General features: G+C 40.3%; 1 protein-coding gene across 13 annotated transcripts in view; it reads right to left on the bottom strand.

Moving 5' to 3' along the window:
- Positions 1-14,168, bottom strand: part of baz2bb (bromodomain adjacent to zinc finger domain, 2Bb) — a 54,746-nt gene that overhangs the window by 14,831 nt on the left and 25,747 nt on the right. For 8 of the 13 annotated variants that reach the window (XM_014409023.3, XM_014409018.3, XM_024805398.2 and 5 more), the window contains 18 exons: positions 10,874-11,056; positions 10,579-10,710; positions 10,122-10,297; positions 9,771-9,965; positions 8,743-9,408; positions 7,969-8,030; positions 7,434-7,855; positions 6,951-7,241; positions 6,467-6,527; positions 5,409-5,517; positions 5,172-5,273; positions 4,646-4,856; positions 1,913-2,005; positions 1,768-1,829; positions 1,442-1,507; positions 629-694; positions 404-448; positions 269-295 (listed from right to left, as the gene is read on the bottom strand). In XM_014409023.3, the coding sequence (XP_014264509.3) occupies positions 269-295; positions 404-448; positions 629-694; positions 1,442-1,507; positions 1,768-1,829; positions 1,913-2,005; positions 4,646-4,856; positions 5,172-5,273; positions 5,409-5,517; positions 6,467-6,527; positions 6,951-7,241; positions 7,434-7,855; positions 7,969-8,030; positions 8,743-9,408; positions 9,771-9,965; positions 10,122-10,297; positions 10,579-10,710; positions 10,874-11,056 (2,969 nt within the window). The remainder of the gene's footprint in view (positions 1-268; positions 296-403; positions 449-628; positions 695-1,441; positions 1,508-1,767; positions 1,830-1,912; positions 2,006-4,645; positions 4,857-5,171; positions 5,274-5,408; positions 5,518-6,466; positions 6,528-6,950; positions 7,242-7,433; positions 7,856-7,968; positions 8,031-8,742; positions 9,409-9,770; positions 9,966-10,121; positions 10,298-10,578; positions 10,711-10,873; positions 11,057-14,168) is intronic. The other 5 variants (XM_024805402.2, XM_014409020.3, XM_024805403.2 and 2 more) reach the window with 3 other exon arrangements.

The following is a 14,168-nucleotide window of genomic DNA, read 5'->3' as shown; positions in this document are numbered from 1 at the left end:
ACATGACATCGTTTCAAAACAAACAGTGCAATAGAAATATTTATTAGAGTGCGTTGCATTCATTCGTGATCATTCTGGGCAGATAATGGATGTGTGTATCTGAGAGATCAATAGTGTAACATAAGCGGTGCACTGTACTGGAAAAGCCATGCAGACGGATGTTGTTTGACTACAGCAAAAACTAGGAGTTAACCATTGTTGCGATGGCAGCCATATAACACAACACATTCACAATACGTTGTCAAAACACACAGAAGCATACTCATACCATATCTAGTCTATGTCTCTCCAACTCCTGGCAGAAAGAGTTGTCAAAATATTAAGAAACAGAAAAATTACACATTACAAAAAAATTTAAACTAATATAAGAAATTTCCAACGCGTGTGACTTAGGCAACAATACCTGGTGCTTCAGTATGACGGCTTGTAGTCTTCGCATCTCCCTCTCCTTTACAAACAAAATTAGTTCAAGTGGAAAGGAAACATAACACACGTAATCATGTGTTCATTTATACATGCGTTTGGAATGCAGTGCTTTTTAAACTACAAGGCAAAAACCAAAAACATTACGTAAGCAGCGACAGACGTTCAAATCAAAACAAAGGTTAGCTCATTAACCTCCTCTCACCTTGTTACGTTTCTCAGCTTCCAGTATCCTGGCACTCGCCGCCGCTTCCCTTTTTTTTCTCTTTTCCTGCAAGCGCAAAACAGACCCGATGCACTCATTCAAGCACAAACAAAAGATGCTATTAACTGAAGCAAACCTTTGAGATATCTATCAAATGCTTTTGACTAATATATTGACTCATTTTCAACTAAGACATCACACAGAGAAAACTTTAAAACTGAGTGATTTCCTTGTTACATCCAAGATTGCCGTTTGTCAGTCTACTTAAAGCCAGCGGCTCCCTGATAATATCAAATCTAACAGACTGAAATCTTGAGCAATGAGATAATTATTTCCTCCCATTAAGACTGAAAGACAAAATGGCAGTGGTTATTATTAAACACCAGCAGGCAGTGAGAATAAATTAAGCAAAATTTCTATCAGTAATTATAGCCCCAATGAAATCCTGTTAAGAGCCACTTGCCAAGCGTGTCAACTGAAATTTGATTTATGAAGGCTAAAATATTCACAGCTTCTATTAGTGAGGGAATGCAAAGTAGGTATTTCACCTAGCCACGGTAAACTCTGGTCCACCTCTTTCTTAATGAAATACTGTATTTTGCATTAAGCTCCAGCATGGTCTGAGGAGATTTTCATATTCAATGGCACTTTTTGCAAAAAACCAATTAAGCATTAGTCACATGTACTGACTAAAAGTAGGACCACATAATTTAGGAATAGCCTTTGGTTGCTTTTTTTCTTCTTCCTATAAATCCTATCAACAGCAGAGAGGAAGTGTTTAAGAATGTTTCTGCAATAACTTTCAGGACAAACCTCAAGAATTTGCTGTGCACGGAGTTCTTTCTCCATACGAATTTGCTGAATGCGCTTGATCTTCTCCTGGTAAAAGGATGAGGGCGAGATCAAATGAATTAACTATTAAGTCATGCATGTTATAGAGCGGTGGAGGGGAGCACGGTGCGGGGGTGAAGACGTACAGTGGCTCTATGCAGATGAGAAAGGTGCAGCATTGTGGAGAACAGCAACTTTCTTGTACGGTTTCAAAGCTATTCAAGTGTGCTTAAAACCTTTTCACCTTGGAGTGTGTAAAGAGCAGAGTGGCTCAAGCTCTGCGTGGAAAATTAAACATAAATCCTTACTTGCTGTTTAAGAATCTTCAGCTGTTCCCTCTTTTTCCTCCTCTCCTCAGCAGCCATTATTGCTGAAAAACACATGAAAATCTGATCTGCACAAAGCACGTCATCTAGTGTTTCAAATGAGTCTGATTTGACGACAGAAGTTTACCTTGTTGTTTCTTTGCCTCCTTTGCGGCTTGCGCTATAGCCTGTTTCTCTAGTTTTCTCATCATTTTGATCTGAGCTGCCTGTCGTGCTATTTCTGCAACATGATGAAATATAAAATATGAAGCATGAAATCACACGTGCCGTAAGGTCCTCAAAATATTAGAAAAACCTGACCTACACATACAGTGGGGCAAAAAAGTATTTAGTCAGCCACCGATTGTGCAAGTTCCCCCACTTAAAATGATGACAGAGGTCAGTAATTTGCACCAGAGGTACACTTCAACTGTGAGAGACAGGCTCCACGTAAGATCTCATCCCGTGGGGTCAAAATGATCATGAGAACGGTGAGCAAAGATCCCAGAACCACACGGGGGGACCTGGTGAATGACCTGCAGAGAGCTGGGACCAAAGTAACAAAGGTCACCATCAGTAACACACTACAACGGCAGGGAATCAAATCCCGCAGTGCCAGACGTGTTCCGCTGCTGAAGCCAGTGCATGTCCAGGCCCGTCTGAAGTTTGCCAGAGAGCACATGGATGATACAGCAGAGGATTGGGAGAATGTCATGTGGTCAGATGAAACCAAAGTAGAACTTTTTGGTATAAACTCAACTCGTCGTGTTTGGAGGAAGAAGAATACTGAGTTGCATCCCAAGAACACCATACCTACTGTGAAGCATGGGGGTGGAAACATCATGCTATGGGGCTGTTTTTCTGCCAAGGGGACAGGACGACTGATCCGTGTTAAGGACAGAATGAATGGGGCCATGTATCGTGAGATTTTGAGCCAAAACCTCCTTCCATCAGTGAGAACTTTGAAGATGAAACGAGGCTGGGTCTTCCAACATGACAATGATCCAAAACACACCGCCCGGGCAACAAAGGAGTGGCTCCGTAAGAAGTTCTGGAGTGGCCTAGCCAGTCTCCAGACCTCAACCCCATAGAAAATCTGTGGCGGGAGTTGAAAGTCCGTGTTGCTCGGCGACAGCCCCAAAACATCACTGCTCTCGAGAAGATCTGCATGGAGGAATGGGCCAAAATACCAGCTACTGTGTGTGCAAACCTGGTAAAGACCTATAGTAAACGTTTGACCTCTGTTATTGCCAACAAAGGTTATGTTACAAAGTATTGAGTTGTATTTTTGTTATTGACCAAATACTTATTTTCCACCCTGATTTACGAATAAATTCTTTACAAATCCTACCATGTGGATTCATGGTTTTTTTTGTTTTTGTTTTTTTTTTCACATTCTGTCTCTCACAGTTGAAGTGTACCTCTGGTGCAAATTACTGACCTCTGTCATCATTTTAGGTGGGGGAACTTGCACAATCGGTGGCTGACTAAATACTTTTTTGCCCCACTGTACCTGCCAAATCACTCTAAACAACCTACAGAGACAGTTTTTTGTGACAAGCTAACTGGAGAATTTAAGCACTGCCATAAATGCAAACAACAGAGTAGGCTGATTTTAAAGGTGTAATCACAACTGGAAGTTTAGGTTGGAGACTAAGAGTCAAACCCATTTGTGGCTGTCCAATAAGACAACAAATCTTGTTGACAGCAAATCAAACAGCAAAACACTCGATATGTCTTTAAGCATGAAGTAGGAACAGTTACCAGGTTTATAAAGGCATATAAATACAGACAAAGCCTACTGTTTTCAAACAAAATTTTTGATGTGAAGCCTGCCTCGATCACGAGATTTTCAAGCATTTTTAAAGACCTGAAATTTTAATCTGTCAAATTTAAGACAAATGGTCCAAAAAGATGGACAAATTGAGGAAATGCAGGACTGTTGCCATCCATCCCAGGCATGAGAGCCTTGCGAAGATCACACCAAGATCAAAACACGCAATCCCTGAAAGCAGTAAAAAGTAAAAAGCAGTCGAAGGGTAACAGGCAATACCAGCAGAAAACCACAAATGAAACCACTGGACACCAATAAAAACACAGCAGTGCAAAAAGCTTAACTGGATGCTTCACATTTCTTTGTGTACATTCTGTGTAGAAAAGGCCCAACTGAGGCAAAAATGTCTCAGTTGTGACAAAAAAAAAACAAAAAAACAAACCCTTTTTTTGCACGTTATCAATGTTTGGAGGACCAAATGCCATTGTGCACTCCCAAATGTGAAACATGGTGAAGGGAGCAATGTAGTCTGAAAGCTGTTCCGCTACCTCAACTGGAAAAAGGAAGATCAAGGCACTTAAATAAATCAAACAGAGACTGAATGGAAAAGAACCATGTTCATATTTTGGAAAGCCATGTCAGCGTCCTGACCTCAACCCAGCTGAGATGCTGTGACATGAACTGATCAATCAGAAAATGCTGATGAACTCTAACAGTTCTGCAGGCAGGAATGGTCAAACTTCATCCTCACTGTTCTGGAACTAAGCTATAAGAAAACGTGATGGAGGCCTTTGCACCTAAAGGACATTTTCCAAATTAAGACATTCAAAGTTTACCCACTTCTTCCAGCTTGCACTGACTTTAAAACAACTTCTAATGCTAATAGTTATTATCAGTAACATGGAAAGCTGCATGAAGCTGCATAAAGTCTAATTTAGTTAGACTTTAACTATAATTTAAACTCTGAAGTTAATTAAAATTACTGTGAAGAAATTTCTGATAAGAATTCTGGGTTCCCAAAAGGTTATCAATGATTTCTGAGTCTCCTGGCAGTCTAAAGCCCACCTTTAACAGGTGCCATGGAAACATTTTTCCACGTTAACTGACCTTGAGCTTCCAGCTTACGAAGTAACTTGGCATCAGAGACATCTTGGAAGTTATTTTCACCGCCATTTAGAGGATAAGGTTTCCACTGTATAGCCCCAGTGCTATCACCTGTCGGCTGGTGCTCAGACTTTGTGCGCCGGCTGCGCCTCCCATCCATCGCTATGATGCTGGGAGCAATCTCATCCTCAGCCAGTAGGAACCACTGTAAACCCTGGGTAATTTGAAGTAGATACAAGCAGAAGGATAAAAATGGCTAGCTTAGCGCTATAAACTCCATATACAGGGTCATTTTGATTTTAGTCCATTTCTATAACCTTCCAAAGATGCTGGGTTTAAAAATGCAACTTTCACATAAATTTATTTGCAATTTTCTGATTAGCTGAAATGTTCTGCAAAATCAGCACTGAGAGGCTAAAATTAACAAAAGCTACTAACTGTACACCAAAGATTGCACATATAATAATCACTGTTGTTACTGTGAGCTCACGTCTGTAAGAAACGAACATGAAAAAGTAGAAGCCTTTACCTCGGGCCCTTCTCTGGCTTCATAGAAATCCCCAACTTTAATTTTTGTACTAAAGCTGAAGTTGTCTCGTGAGATTTCAGTTATTCCATTCCTGATTAAGTACTGCAGACAAAAGAATAACACACACTAATTAATCCATAGGTAGGAACCACCAAACGTTACATAATCCTTCAACAGTCTGATTAGTACATGCAATCATTAAAAGCTCTAAATCCACTTCTCAGAAAATACCACTACCTTCACTACATCAGGATACTGTCGGAGCTTTTTCCCACACGGTGCAAAGTAAGCCACCTCGCCTTGTAGACGCCCCGCTACAGTCCTGATGCGTGTCTCTCTCTGCCACCTGAATGGAAAAAAACAAAACAAAAAGACACCGAGTAAAACATAGTTAATATAGAATTGATGCTCACAGTGTAGTCTGTGGCCTTGTTGTTCACAAGAGTGTAAATAAATGGTCACTGGCTAGCCCAGCAGTTCCCATGAGCTCCACTGGACTACAGCTTACAGAAAACACATGTAGGATCGTATCCCAGACAGCAAAACTAGGCTGAAATATAGCTTTGCGGCCTCTGCTTCCTGTGAACCTGGTAATGAAAAACATCCCTACAAGATGAAAGGCTGTCCTCGTTCAAGCCTGCAGAATTTGTGGGCAGGGAGCTGCTAATGTTGCATGTCTGTTTTGAGGCTGGATGCAATTAAACCCCAACTGCTGTCCAACTGACAGGCCTCATTTAATTTCCATCCCACTATGATGTATTACTCACAAAGTCCCCAAAGGAGAGAAGGTATATTTTTGTGGTCTGCTTCTATTTGGATATTGATGAAGATGTCACCGCATTCAAATCTGGAAGGTTTTTTTGAGTACCAGCTGCAGTCTTTACCTCACGATTACCACTTTAATCTCCAGTGTGTCTTGTTTACACAAGTCAGCAAAATCTTAAAATTACATGGTAAAGGAGAGAATGATTTGTTAAAAGAATAAATATGTCATATTAATTTAGGTTTAACTGAAAACTAATATTTAACTGATGTGGCAGACCTGCAAATATAACTGCACTGTCTGTTGGTGCCCATACTGTGTGTTTTAAGCTGCTCCACCAAGAAAAAGTTAGCTGCAGCTGATGTGCGAAAGGTCACTTTTCAGCCATCAGTGAGCTGACATTTTACTTTAACACCTACAGCCTAAACACCAACACTACAGCAAATATGACACTGAGAACAAATTGGGCATGGTCAGAATATCAAACCTTTATCTGGCTCTTTTGATACAAAGTGCAGGCTCAAACTCTCACCCAAACTCAAGAGGCAATCGCAGAACTCTCTCATCCGTAACCCTCCTCCTCCTCCCCGATCCTAGAAAACAGGAGAAATGACTCAGCGCTTTTCTCGCCTTCTGAGGGACCTGAGCAGACCCGCCATCCGTTAAACTATAAATCCTGCTTCAAGGAGACATATTTGATGCCTGTTGTGGCTAACGGTTTTCAGTATTAAACTACAGTCCGCATGTGGGTATCGATACGCAACACCACACAAAACAGCATTTTAATGTTTTGTAGGAGGGTGCAAACCTCAGATGCCCCAGAGGTTCAGCAGTACAAGTAGCATATGCAGTATTGAGTAAAATATGCTATATTTTTACTTTACAAGTTTGTTGACAAGATCGTTAATTATATTTTACTTCAAAATGCGTCCTCTCCTCTCACTGAAGCCTGAATTGTAGCTGAGTTTCATATCAGATTGATATTTCATCTGGATTATGGATTTATTATTTATTACCTGGCTGCGAAGCAAATGTGAAGGGTGGCGATGGTGCACTTTGTTTGCCCATTGCTCCGGTGCTGGTGGTGGGGCTGAAAAAACTACTATGTAGACTTGGAGGTTTGGTAATCTGGATGTTGAGCAGGGAGGGGGTGGCTGAGAGGCTCGAGGAAGACTTTTGAGTAGACAATGAGGTTTGAGCTAGTTTCAGAGGACTTCTTTCTGCATCGCTATCTGCTTCTGTCTCAACGGACTCCTTGACATCATCCTCAAAGGCATCAGAGTCGCTCCCCAGGATGCTCTCTGACTCTGTGGGGGATTCCAGTGTGCCACATACAGAGAGAGATAAATTATTACCTAATTAACAGTCCACACACATTCAAACCACACTGAGCACAGCTAATTCCCAGGACCTACCTCATATTTCACAGCTTCTATCAGCAATAAAGTATGATCATGTTATTCTTTATTTAATTAAAAGACAGGTCTAATTAATCTAACCTGAAAAACTGCTCCCAGAATCTTCATCCTCATCCTCATCGTAATCGTCCCCTAAAGAGTCGTCCGAGTTTTTGCTGCTGTGGATATCAGGCTCACTGCCTCTGACCAAATCTACAGGCAGACAGGATGTGTTGGTTCTGGTGAGGCTCCTTCCCGAATGCACCGTCTGGGTAGTTTTCCTTGATCTGGGTTCCGATGAAGCAGAAGTCTTAAGAGGGGAGGCGGAGCTGTCCAACATTTCCTTGGTGCCAGTGCTCAAGTTGATAGGCATGGAGCAGGGAGGACTGGTGGCTGCTAAGAGAGGCTTGCTGTTGGGGGTGCTGCTCTGGATGCGGGGCTTAGTGATGAGGGCCAGAGGGGCATCCTGAACTGCACCGTTGATCGCTCCGTTAGGATAAAGGTTCAGGAACATGTTGCTACTGCTGATGTGGAGAGAAAACAGCTCACTGATACGACTATAATTCAGGTGGTGTCAGCAACAGTGAAGTGGACGCTTAATTGTGATTTTCTGTTTTTGTTTTCTTTTTGTTTTTACCAGCTTTGGCTCTTTGGTCGCTGAGAGAAAACTTGCTTCACAGAATCCGTGGAATTGAGGGGCTTTATAAATAAAAAAATAAAAAGGAACACACAAAAAGGAGGAAATAATTACACCAACTGTCACTCATATTACACTGCTGTGGGCTGTAAATTAAGGAATTTAAGGTGTAATAAGTGACAGTAACAATGAAGAGATGGCTCGAGCCTGTCAGAAACAATGAAGAAACCCGGGCGGCTATGGGAAAAATATTTTCAAATTGTTTGGCTTACAGCCATCATGAGACATTAGCTGTCATCTTCTATTTGTTGCCATTGTCAAAATCTGGCAATCAAAAGCATGCATTTAATGTACAGCCATCATCCAAATTAAAACCCCTCTTGTTACAGATTGCTACATTTCCCTCCTTCTTAGGATAGTGACAATAACAGAGTCCTGCAAAAGAGGCCAATTTCTCTCTCTTGATAATAAACAGCCCAAAGCATAACAGAGCTAATTGCTTGTCAGTTTTGTGAAGTATTCCCACAAGAGCTAAACACACTGTCACTTCTAGTGATGTAGTGGTCAGATGCTCACCAAGTATGATAAAAGCCCAGATAAAGGCGCGTGAGCATTTATTCTCTGTTGTGAAAGAACAAAATCATTTCATGACAGAAACCATGGTGGCTGATAAAACAAATAAAAACAGGATTATGTGTGCGTGGATGCGGAGGAGGAAACGCTTTAGGCTTCATTGCTGTCATTTATTTCATGTGCTTCGATACTGTAACTCACCTGTTTCGATTTAGAAGTGTGTAAGAGTAACAGGCTTTGATCTGGGAAGTTTCCACTGCTGTCCTTCGTGTTATTGATGGGATGTCTGTGTTTGTTAGAGGGCATCAAAAATTTGGGCATATGGGACTCTCCTTTTGAGGCCAGCAGTGTTTGTGGTTTGGGTAAAGATGACGAGAAAGGAGTTTTGGGTGAACAAAGAGGTTTCAGTGGGGAACACTGAGAGAGGGACTTTTTAGTGGAGCAGAGGGCAAGAGGTTTAGGAGAAGAGGAGACAGAAGCATGCTTTGGCGAGGATGAAGGATGGAAGCGCTTTGCTGATGTTAAAGTGGCCAAATGTTTTGATGAGTTGGAGAAGGAGATGGGGCTGGGAGAAGATCTAAAAGGCAGAGGACAAGCCGCTCTCTGGGATTGTGGTAAGGGACTGTTGCTAACTGCCAGTCCTGTGGCCTGTATGACACTGGTGTGCTGCTGGCATTCCTCTTCTGAAGTCCTGGGCCTCTGGAGAAACAGTGCTGCAGACTGAAGCAGGCCAGCAGGACTGGAATAAGACTGGGGGTGATAAAAGGAAGTCAAACGAACACTGTTACAATGTCCGTCTTGAGTTGAGCTGCCATCAACTGTGCAAGGTCTCTTCTTTTTACTCTCGGGAGTGTTGTGTGTCAGCCGCTGAGTAGGAGGATGAGGCAAACAGAGAAGACAGAATGTCATTTCAGCTCCTACTGAGAGAGCCTCATGGTGGCAGCTCTGTCAGCTAGCACAAAGCCTAGTTTGACACCCACCAAAGAGGCAGCTATTGACAAACCAACTACCATCTAATCAACAGAAAGCATTTTTTATTTTTCAAATACAAATTAACCTTTATTTGTTCTTACCCTAGAAACAAACTAAAGCAAGCTTTTTCACATTAATCAACTATTAGACTAAAAGGAAAATATTTTGAGAACGTTTTCAGCAAAAACTGATCTTAACGGATTTTCAGAGCTTAGCTAAACACGCTGTTTACAGAGCAGTTCAAGAGACGCACTTACTTTGACTTTCTGCTTAGCTGGACTCGGTTTTTCATAACCCGACTCTTCACTGTCGCTGCTCTGGTCATCATCATCTTCCTCTTCCATATCGTCAGGGTCGCTGCTGCTCTCCTCAACCTCGCTGGAGCTTTCTGACTGAGACTCTGATTGGCTGCCACTCATGCTCGATGTCTCTAGTGGTCTTTTGTTGGGTTTCTTAATGGTAATAATACAAAGTCAACATTTTTTTCATTAGGTTATAGAGGAGGGACTAAACTATAAACTTTCAATAGATGAAAACACTAAAGTGAGTTTGCATGGAGTGGAATACACCGCTATCAAAGGCTCTTAAGTGTTTGACCAAATATTAACCTTTTGGTTTGCTTTCTCAACGGCTTTCTGATGTAGCTGGCCCGGCTCATGACTGTTGGCTTGAGGTGTCTCCTTCTTTCCCTTTGCTAGTAATGAACTAGTGTTCATAGCAGGAGCGTTCCCAGCAGGAGAGGAAGCACTCCTGCCATTCACTGTTCCATTAACACCTAAAGAAACTGGCATTGCACATTTATTTTAGTGGACACTTATGAGAACAAGTAATATGACTCATATTACTATCAACATGTTAAGAGGACAATTAAAAGGAACAAGAAAAGTATATGAGGTTAACGACCACACAGTAATTGCACTTAACAAGGCAAGTTTTATATTAAAAGCAGTATGTAATTTGTGCATACGCTTTCCTTGTTAATCACTTTTAATTTACACGTCCTTTTTATTGCCTAATAGGGCACAAAAGTAAGACTAGGGAATAATTTCTCACGAGATCTTTTACCTGAAGGCCGTGACTGGAAATCAACAGGATCGTGGCTCTTGAAGGTTGATAAAACAAAGGGATGCAGACCTAAAAGAGGGGGGAAGAAGGCTGCAGCTGCTCTGGTTTGTGTCTCAGATGTCCGCCACCAATCTGAGTGCGAGAGAAAGACATTGTACAGTTAGGCATTAATAATCTGTTAGTGAACTAGTGGAGAATTGGATTTAACAGCCCTATTTCACAGTATTCACTAGATTCACATCCATTATCAAAATGAGAAAAATATGAAATATATAAGTATCTTAAGCATCATTACCTGGAAAAGTACCAAGCTGTGATGGAGCAGCCAAGGCAGACAAACCGAGACATCCTAGGCCTCCAAACTCAGAGCAGCTTGAACTTGATGCGTTGAGCGCGACAGGAGAGTTGGCTAAATTCAAACCATTGGGGCTGACAGACATATTTACACATTCATCCTCCATTATTCGCAGCGAATGACCTGGAGAGCAAAGTAAACAGTTATAAGAATCACTGAATCTACTGATCACCATCCAGCTTCCTATCAAATCTTTACACGCCTACATGTTGATACAATATATTCCCAATACAGTGCCTATATTGTTAAAGAAAGAATGTATTACCACACATCACAATGGGCTTCATGATGACATGTAAAAGAAAAATATCCAATAGACACAGATCATACAGATCATACAATTCATACTTTTGAATTTTAGCCACTGACTTACTAAAACGAGTGACTAGAGAGTTAAAATAAAAGGATGACTAATCATCATCTCTGCTTGCGTTGCAACAGATCTAAGCTGGATAAAGCAGGATCAAATTAAACACAGGATCTGCTGGTCCAGAGTCTGTATCTGGTCACAAGCGATTTAAAGAAATCACAAAGCCTTAGAAAATGAACTAGGGCTTTGCGCACCTTTGGGACTGACACATGCATGAATAACAAACTCCCTTTTTCTTAAATCAGAATTAGCCTCTCAGTATTTAGTTAAGTGTAGACTGAAAATAAATAAATAAATAAGAGGACAAAGAACAGAACCTCGTAGTACAGTGAATACTGACAGTGGCCTAATAAGTGTTATCAGAGACAGGAACAAATTTCCATTAATCAAGAGAGAGAAATTTTATTTCTGGATAGTTGAATAACATTTAAAAAAAAATTTATTCTTTGGTCTTAACCTTTGGACTTCATATGTCAACAAAGTAACAAAGGGATAAAATATTTCACCAGATTAAAAATGTAAAAAATGACCAAAAAGAGGGCAATTTTCTTAGATATCAGTATTGAATCAGACACTTGCTCTTCCACTGTTAAATATAATAGGTGGTGCTGAATAAAACAGTTCAGAGATAAGCTCACAAACTTAGGAATGCTCGACTATAATTCTGTTCAAAGGAGTGTTGTCATCGGTGGGCTTGTGATACGTACCTCCCAAAGGGGATGAGAAATCTTTGAAGGAACTCAATTTAGTTAATACTCTTAACAATGATGTGACTACAGAGGTGCGAGTGCGCTTTCAGCATTTACTGCTCAGTGCAAAATAAATTATCTGGGAAATTTCTATGCACGTTGAGTGTAAGGATGCAAAAATGAATTATTTATGAGAGTGTCTGTTCTTTATTGTGATAGCATGGTGATAGCATGACACACACACACACGCACAAAAACACACCAAAGCCACAACTGGTTTTGCGGGCATCTTATCATGAAGGAAAAAATAATTACAAACCAGGATATGTAAATTTGCACATTATTTTGCGGTCACGGGGCATCTGACAGCTTACGCATCACTGTTGCTTAATGCATAATAGCTTTGGCCACAATTAGTATTCAGAGAAACCAAGAGATGTTGGTGGCTGTACGCACAGTGTGAGGCCGACAGACGTGTCAAATCACACAAAATAAACGGGAACTAAAAGTTGTCAAAAGAAATCCACAAGGACACACACAGCTTTTTAACTGTTGACATTCATTAATTCAATGGCCTTTTCATTTCTATCAAAACTATAACATGTTAAAGACTGGAGGAAAGGTGCCTTAAATCCTCGACTGCATTGTGAAATTTGAATTCAGTTCTTCTGGAGAATTTAGCTGGATGGCTCCTTTAAATAAATTTGCATTTATAATTTGTGGACCGTCTGAAAAGTCAGTCAGAATGATGGATACGTTTAAAATTTATATTCATAGCTAGTGAACTGAAGACTGCGGGTTCTGCATGCAGCACTGCACTATTGAACTTCAACCTCTCTATTATATATTTTTACTCTGTCTGAAATATGAGTAGAATAACTGAATAAATAATTAATTAAGATCTGAGAGTGATCTAATTAAGATCTACGCTCCAGTCTGTAAGCCTTTAACCTTTCATTCAAGGGGGTTAACAAAAGTACTGCATTGACAATTTCAGAAATTTTTATACATAGTTGAAATAAAAATAAATATAGATTCAGAAGGAATTACACAAACTAACAATTTTAAACATAACAATTGTTTTCAGTACTTGGATGAAACTCCTTTGCAGTCAATTACTGCCTGATGCCATCTTTTTCCTGCCTTGAAATCTTCTGCCTTTGGCTACCACGATTGTGGATCTCTTAGCCTTCAGTTTTGTCTTCAGTAACTGAAAAGGATCTTCTATTAGATTAATATCGGGTGATTGACTTGGCCATTGAAGAATATTCCATTTATTTGCCTTAAGAAACATTTGCATTGCTTTCGTAGTTTACATTGGGTCCATTTGCCCTGTGAAATGTTGTTCATTCAATTTTGCAGGATCTGAGCAGAGAGTATAGCTCTGTACATTTCATAATTTATCCTGGTACTTCTATCAGCAGCCACATCATTAACAAAGATTAGTAATTCTGTTCCACTGGTAGCCAAACATGCCCATGCCATTACATTGCTTCCATCATGTTAGACCATGTTTTAAGTCTATGCTGTTATGCTTCGGATCAGGAGCAGTTTCTCTCCTTCTCCCTACTTTTTATACTTCCATCTGGTTTCACCCAGCCAAAGTTTTCTTTTCTTGCTGTTAACCAGGACTGGTAAGGTGTTTTACATATTTTAAGATGTTTATAATTTTGTCTTTCTGTATAAAGAGCGGTTTGTTTCCATGGTTTTTCTTAACCATGGAAATAATTCTGTGATCATGTACTTTAGTTATCTTCTATGGCCTTTTGGTGTTGCTAAGCCAGCAAATGCTTTCTTTCTTTTCTGATCTGGTCACTTGTAAAATTGCTATCTCTTTGATTTATCGGGTTTATTTTGATCTTCCTGCTTAATGATGGCATCCTTGACGTGCAGTCACATCTTTTTGGATATGATAAAGAGAGTTTCAGTGAACGTCTACCAAATGCAAAATCGACTCCACATGTAGAACTGTAAGGGAACAGGCCTCATCTGGCCATGAAACTGTTCTGTAAGGCAATTGTTTAATTTAAGCCTCTATAAATGGGACTATGTATAAAACTGTCAGTATTTATTTATTTATTTATTAGTTGGGGGGTTTTTTTGTTTTTGTTTTTCTGTTTTTTTTTACACACAGCTAATGCAATACTTTTCCTAAACCACTTGGATGAATGTTGAA

This window comes from Maylandia zebra, linkage group LG16 (genome assembly GCF_041146795.1).
Source record: "Maylandia zebra isolate NMK-2024a linkage group LG16, Mzebra_GT3a, whole genome shotgun sequence".
NCBI classification, from domain to species: Eukaryota; Metazoa; Chordata; class Actinopteri; order Cichliformes; family Cichlidae; genus Maylandia; species Maylandia zebra.
The sequence above is the reverse complement of the archived record's forward strand: the minus strand, read 5'-3'. Positions and strand labels throughout refer to the sequence as shown.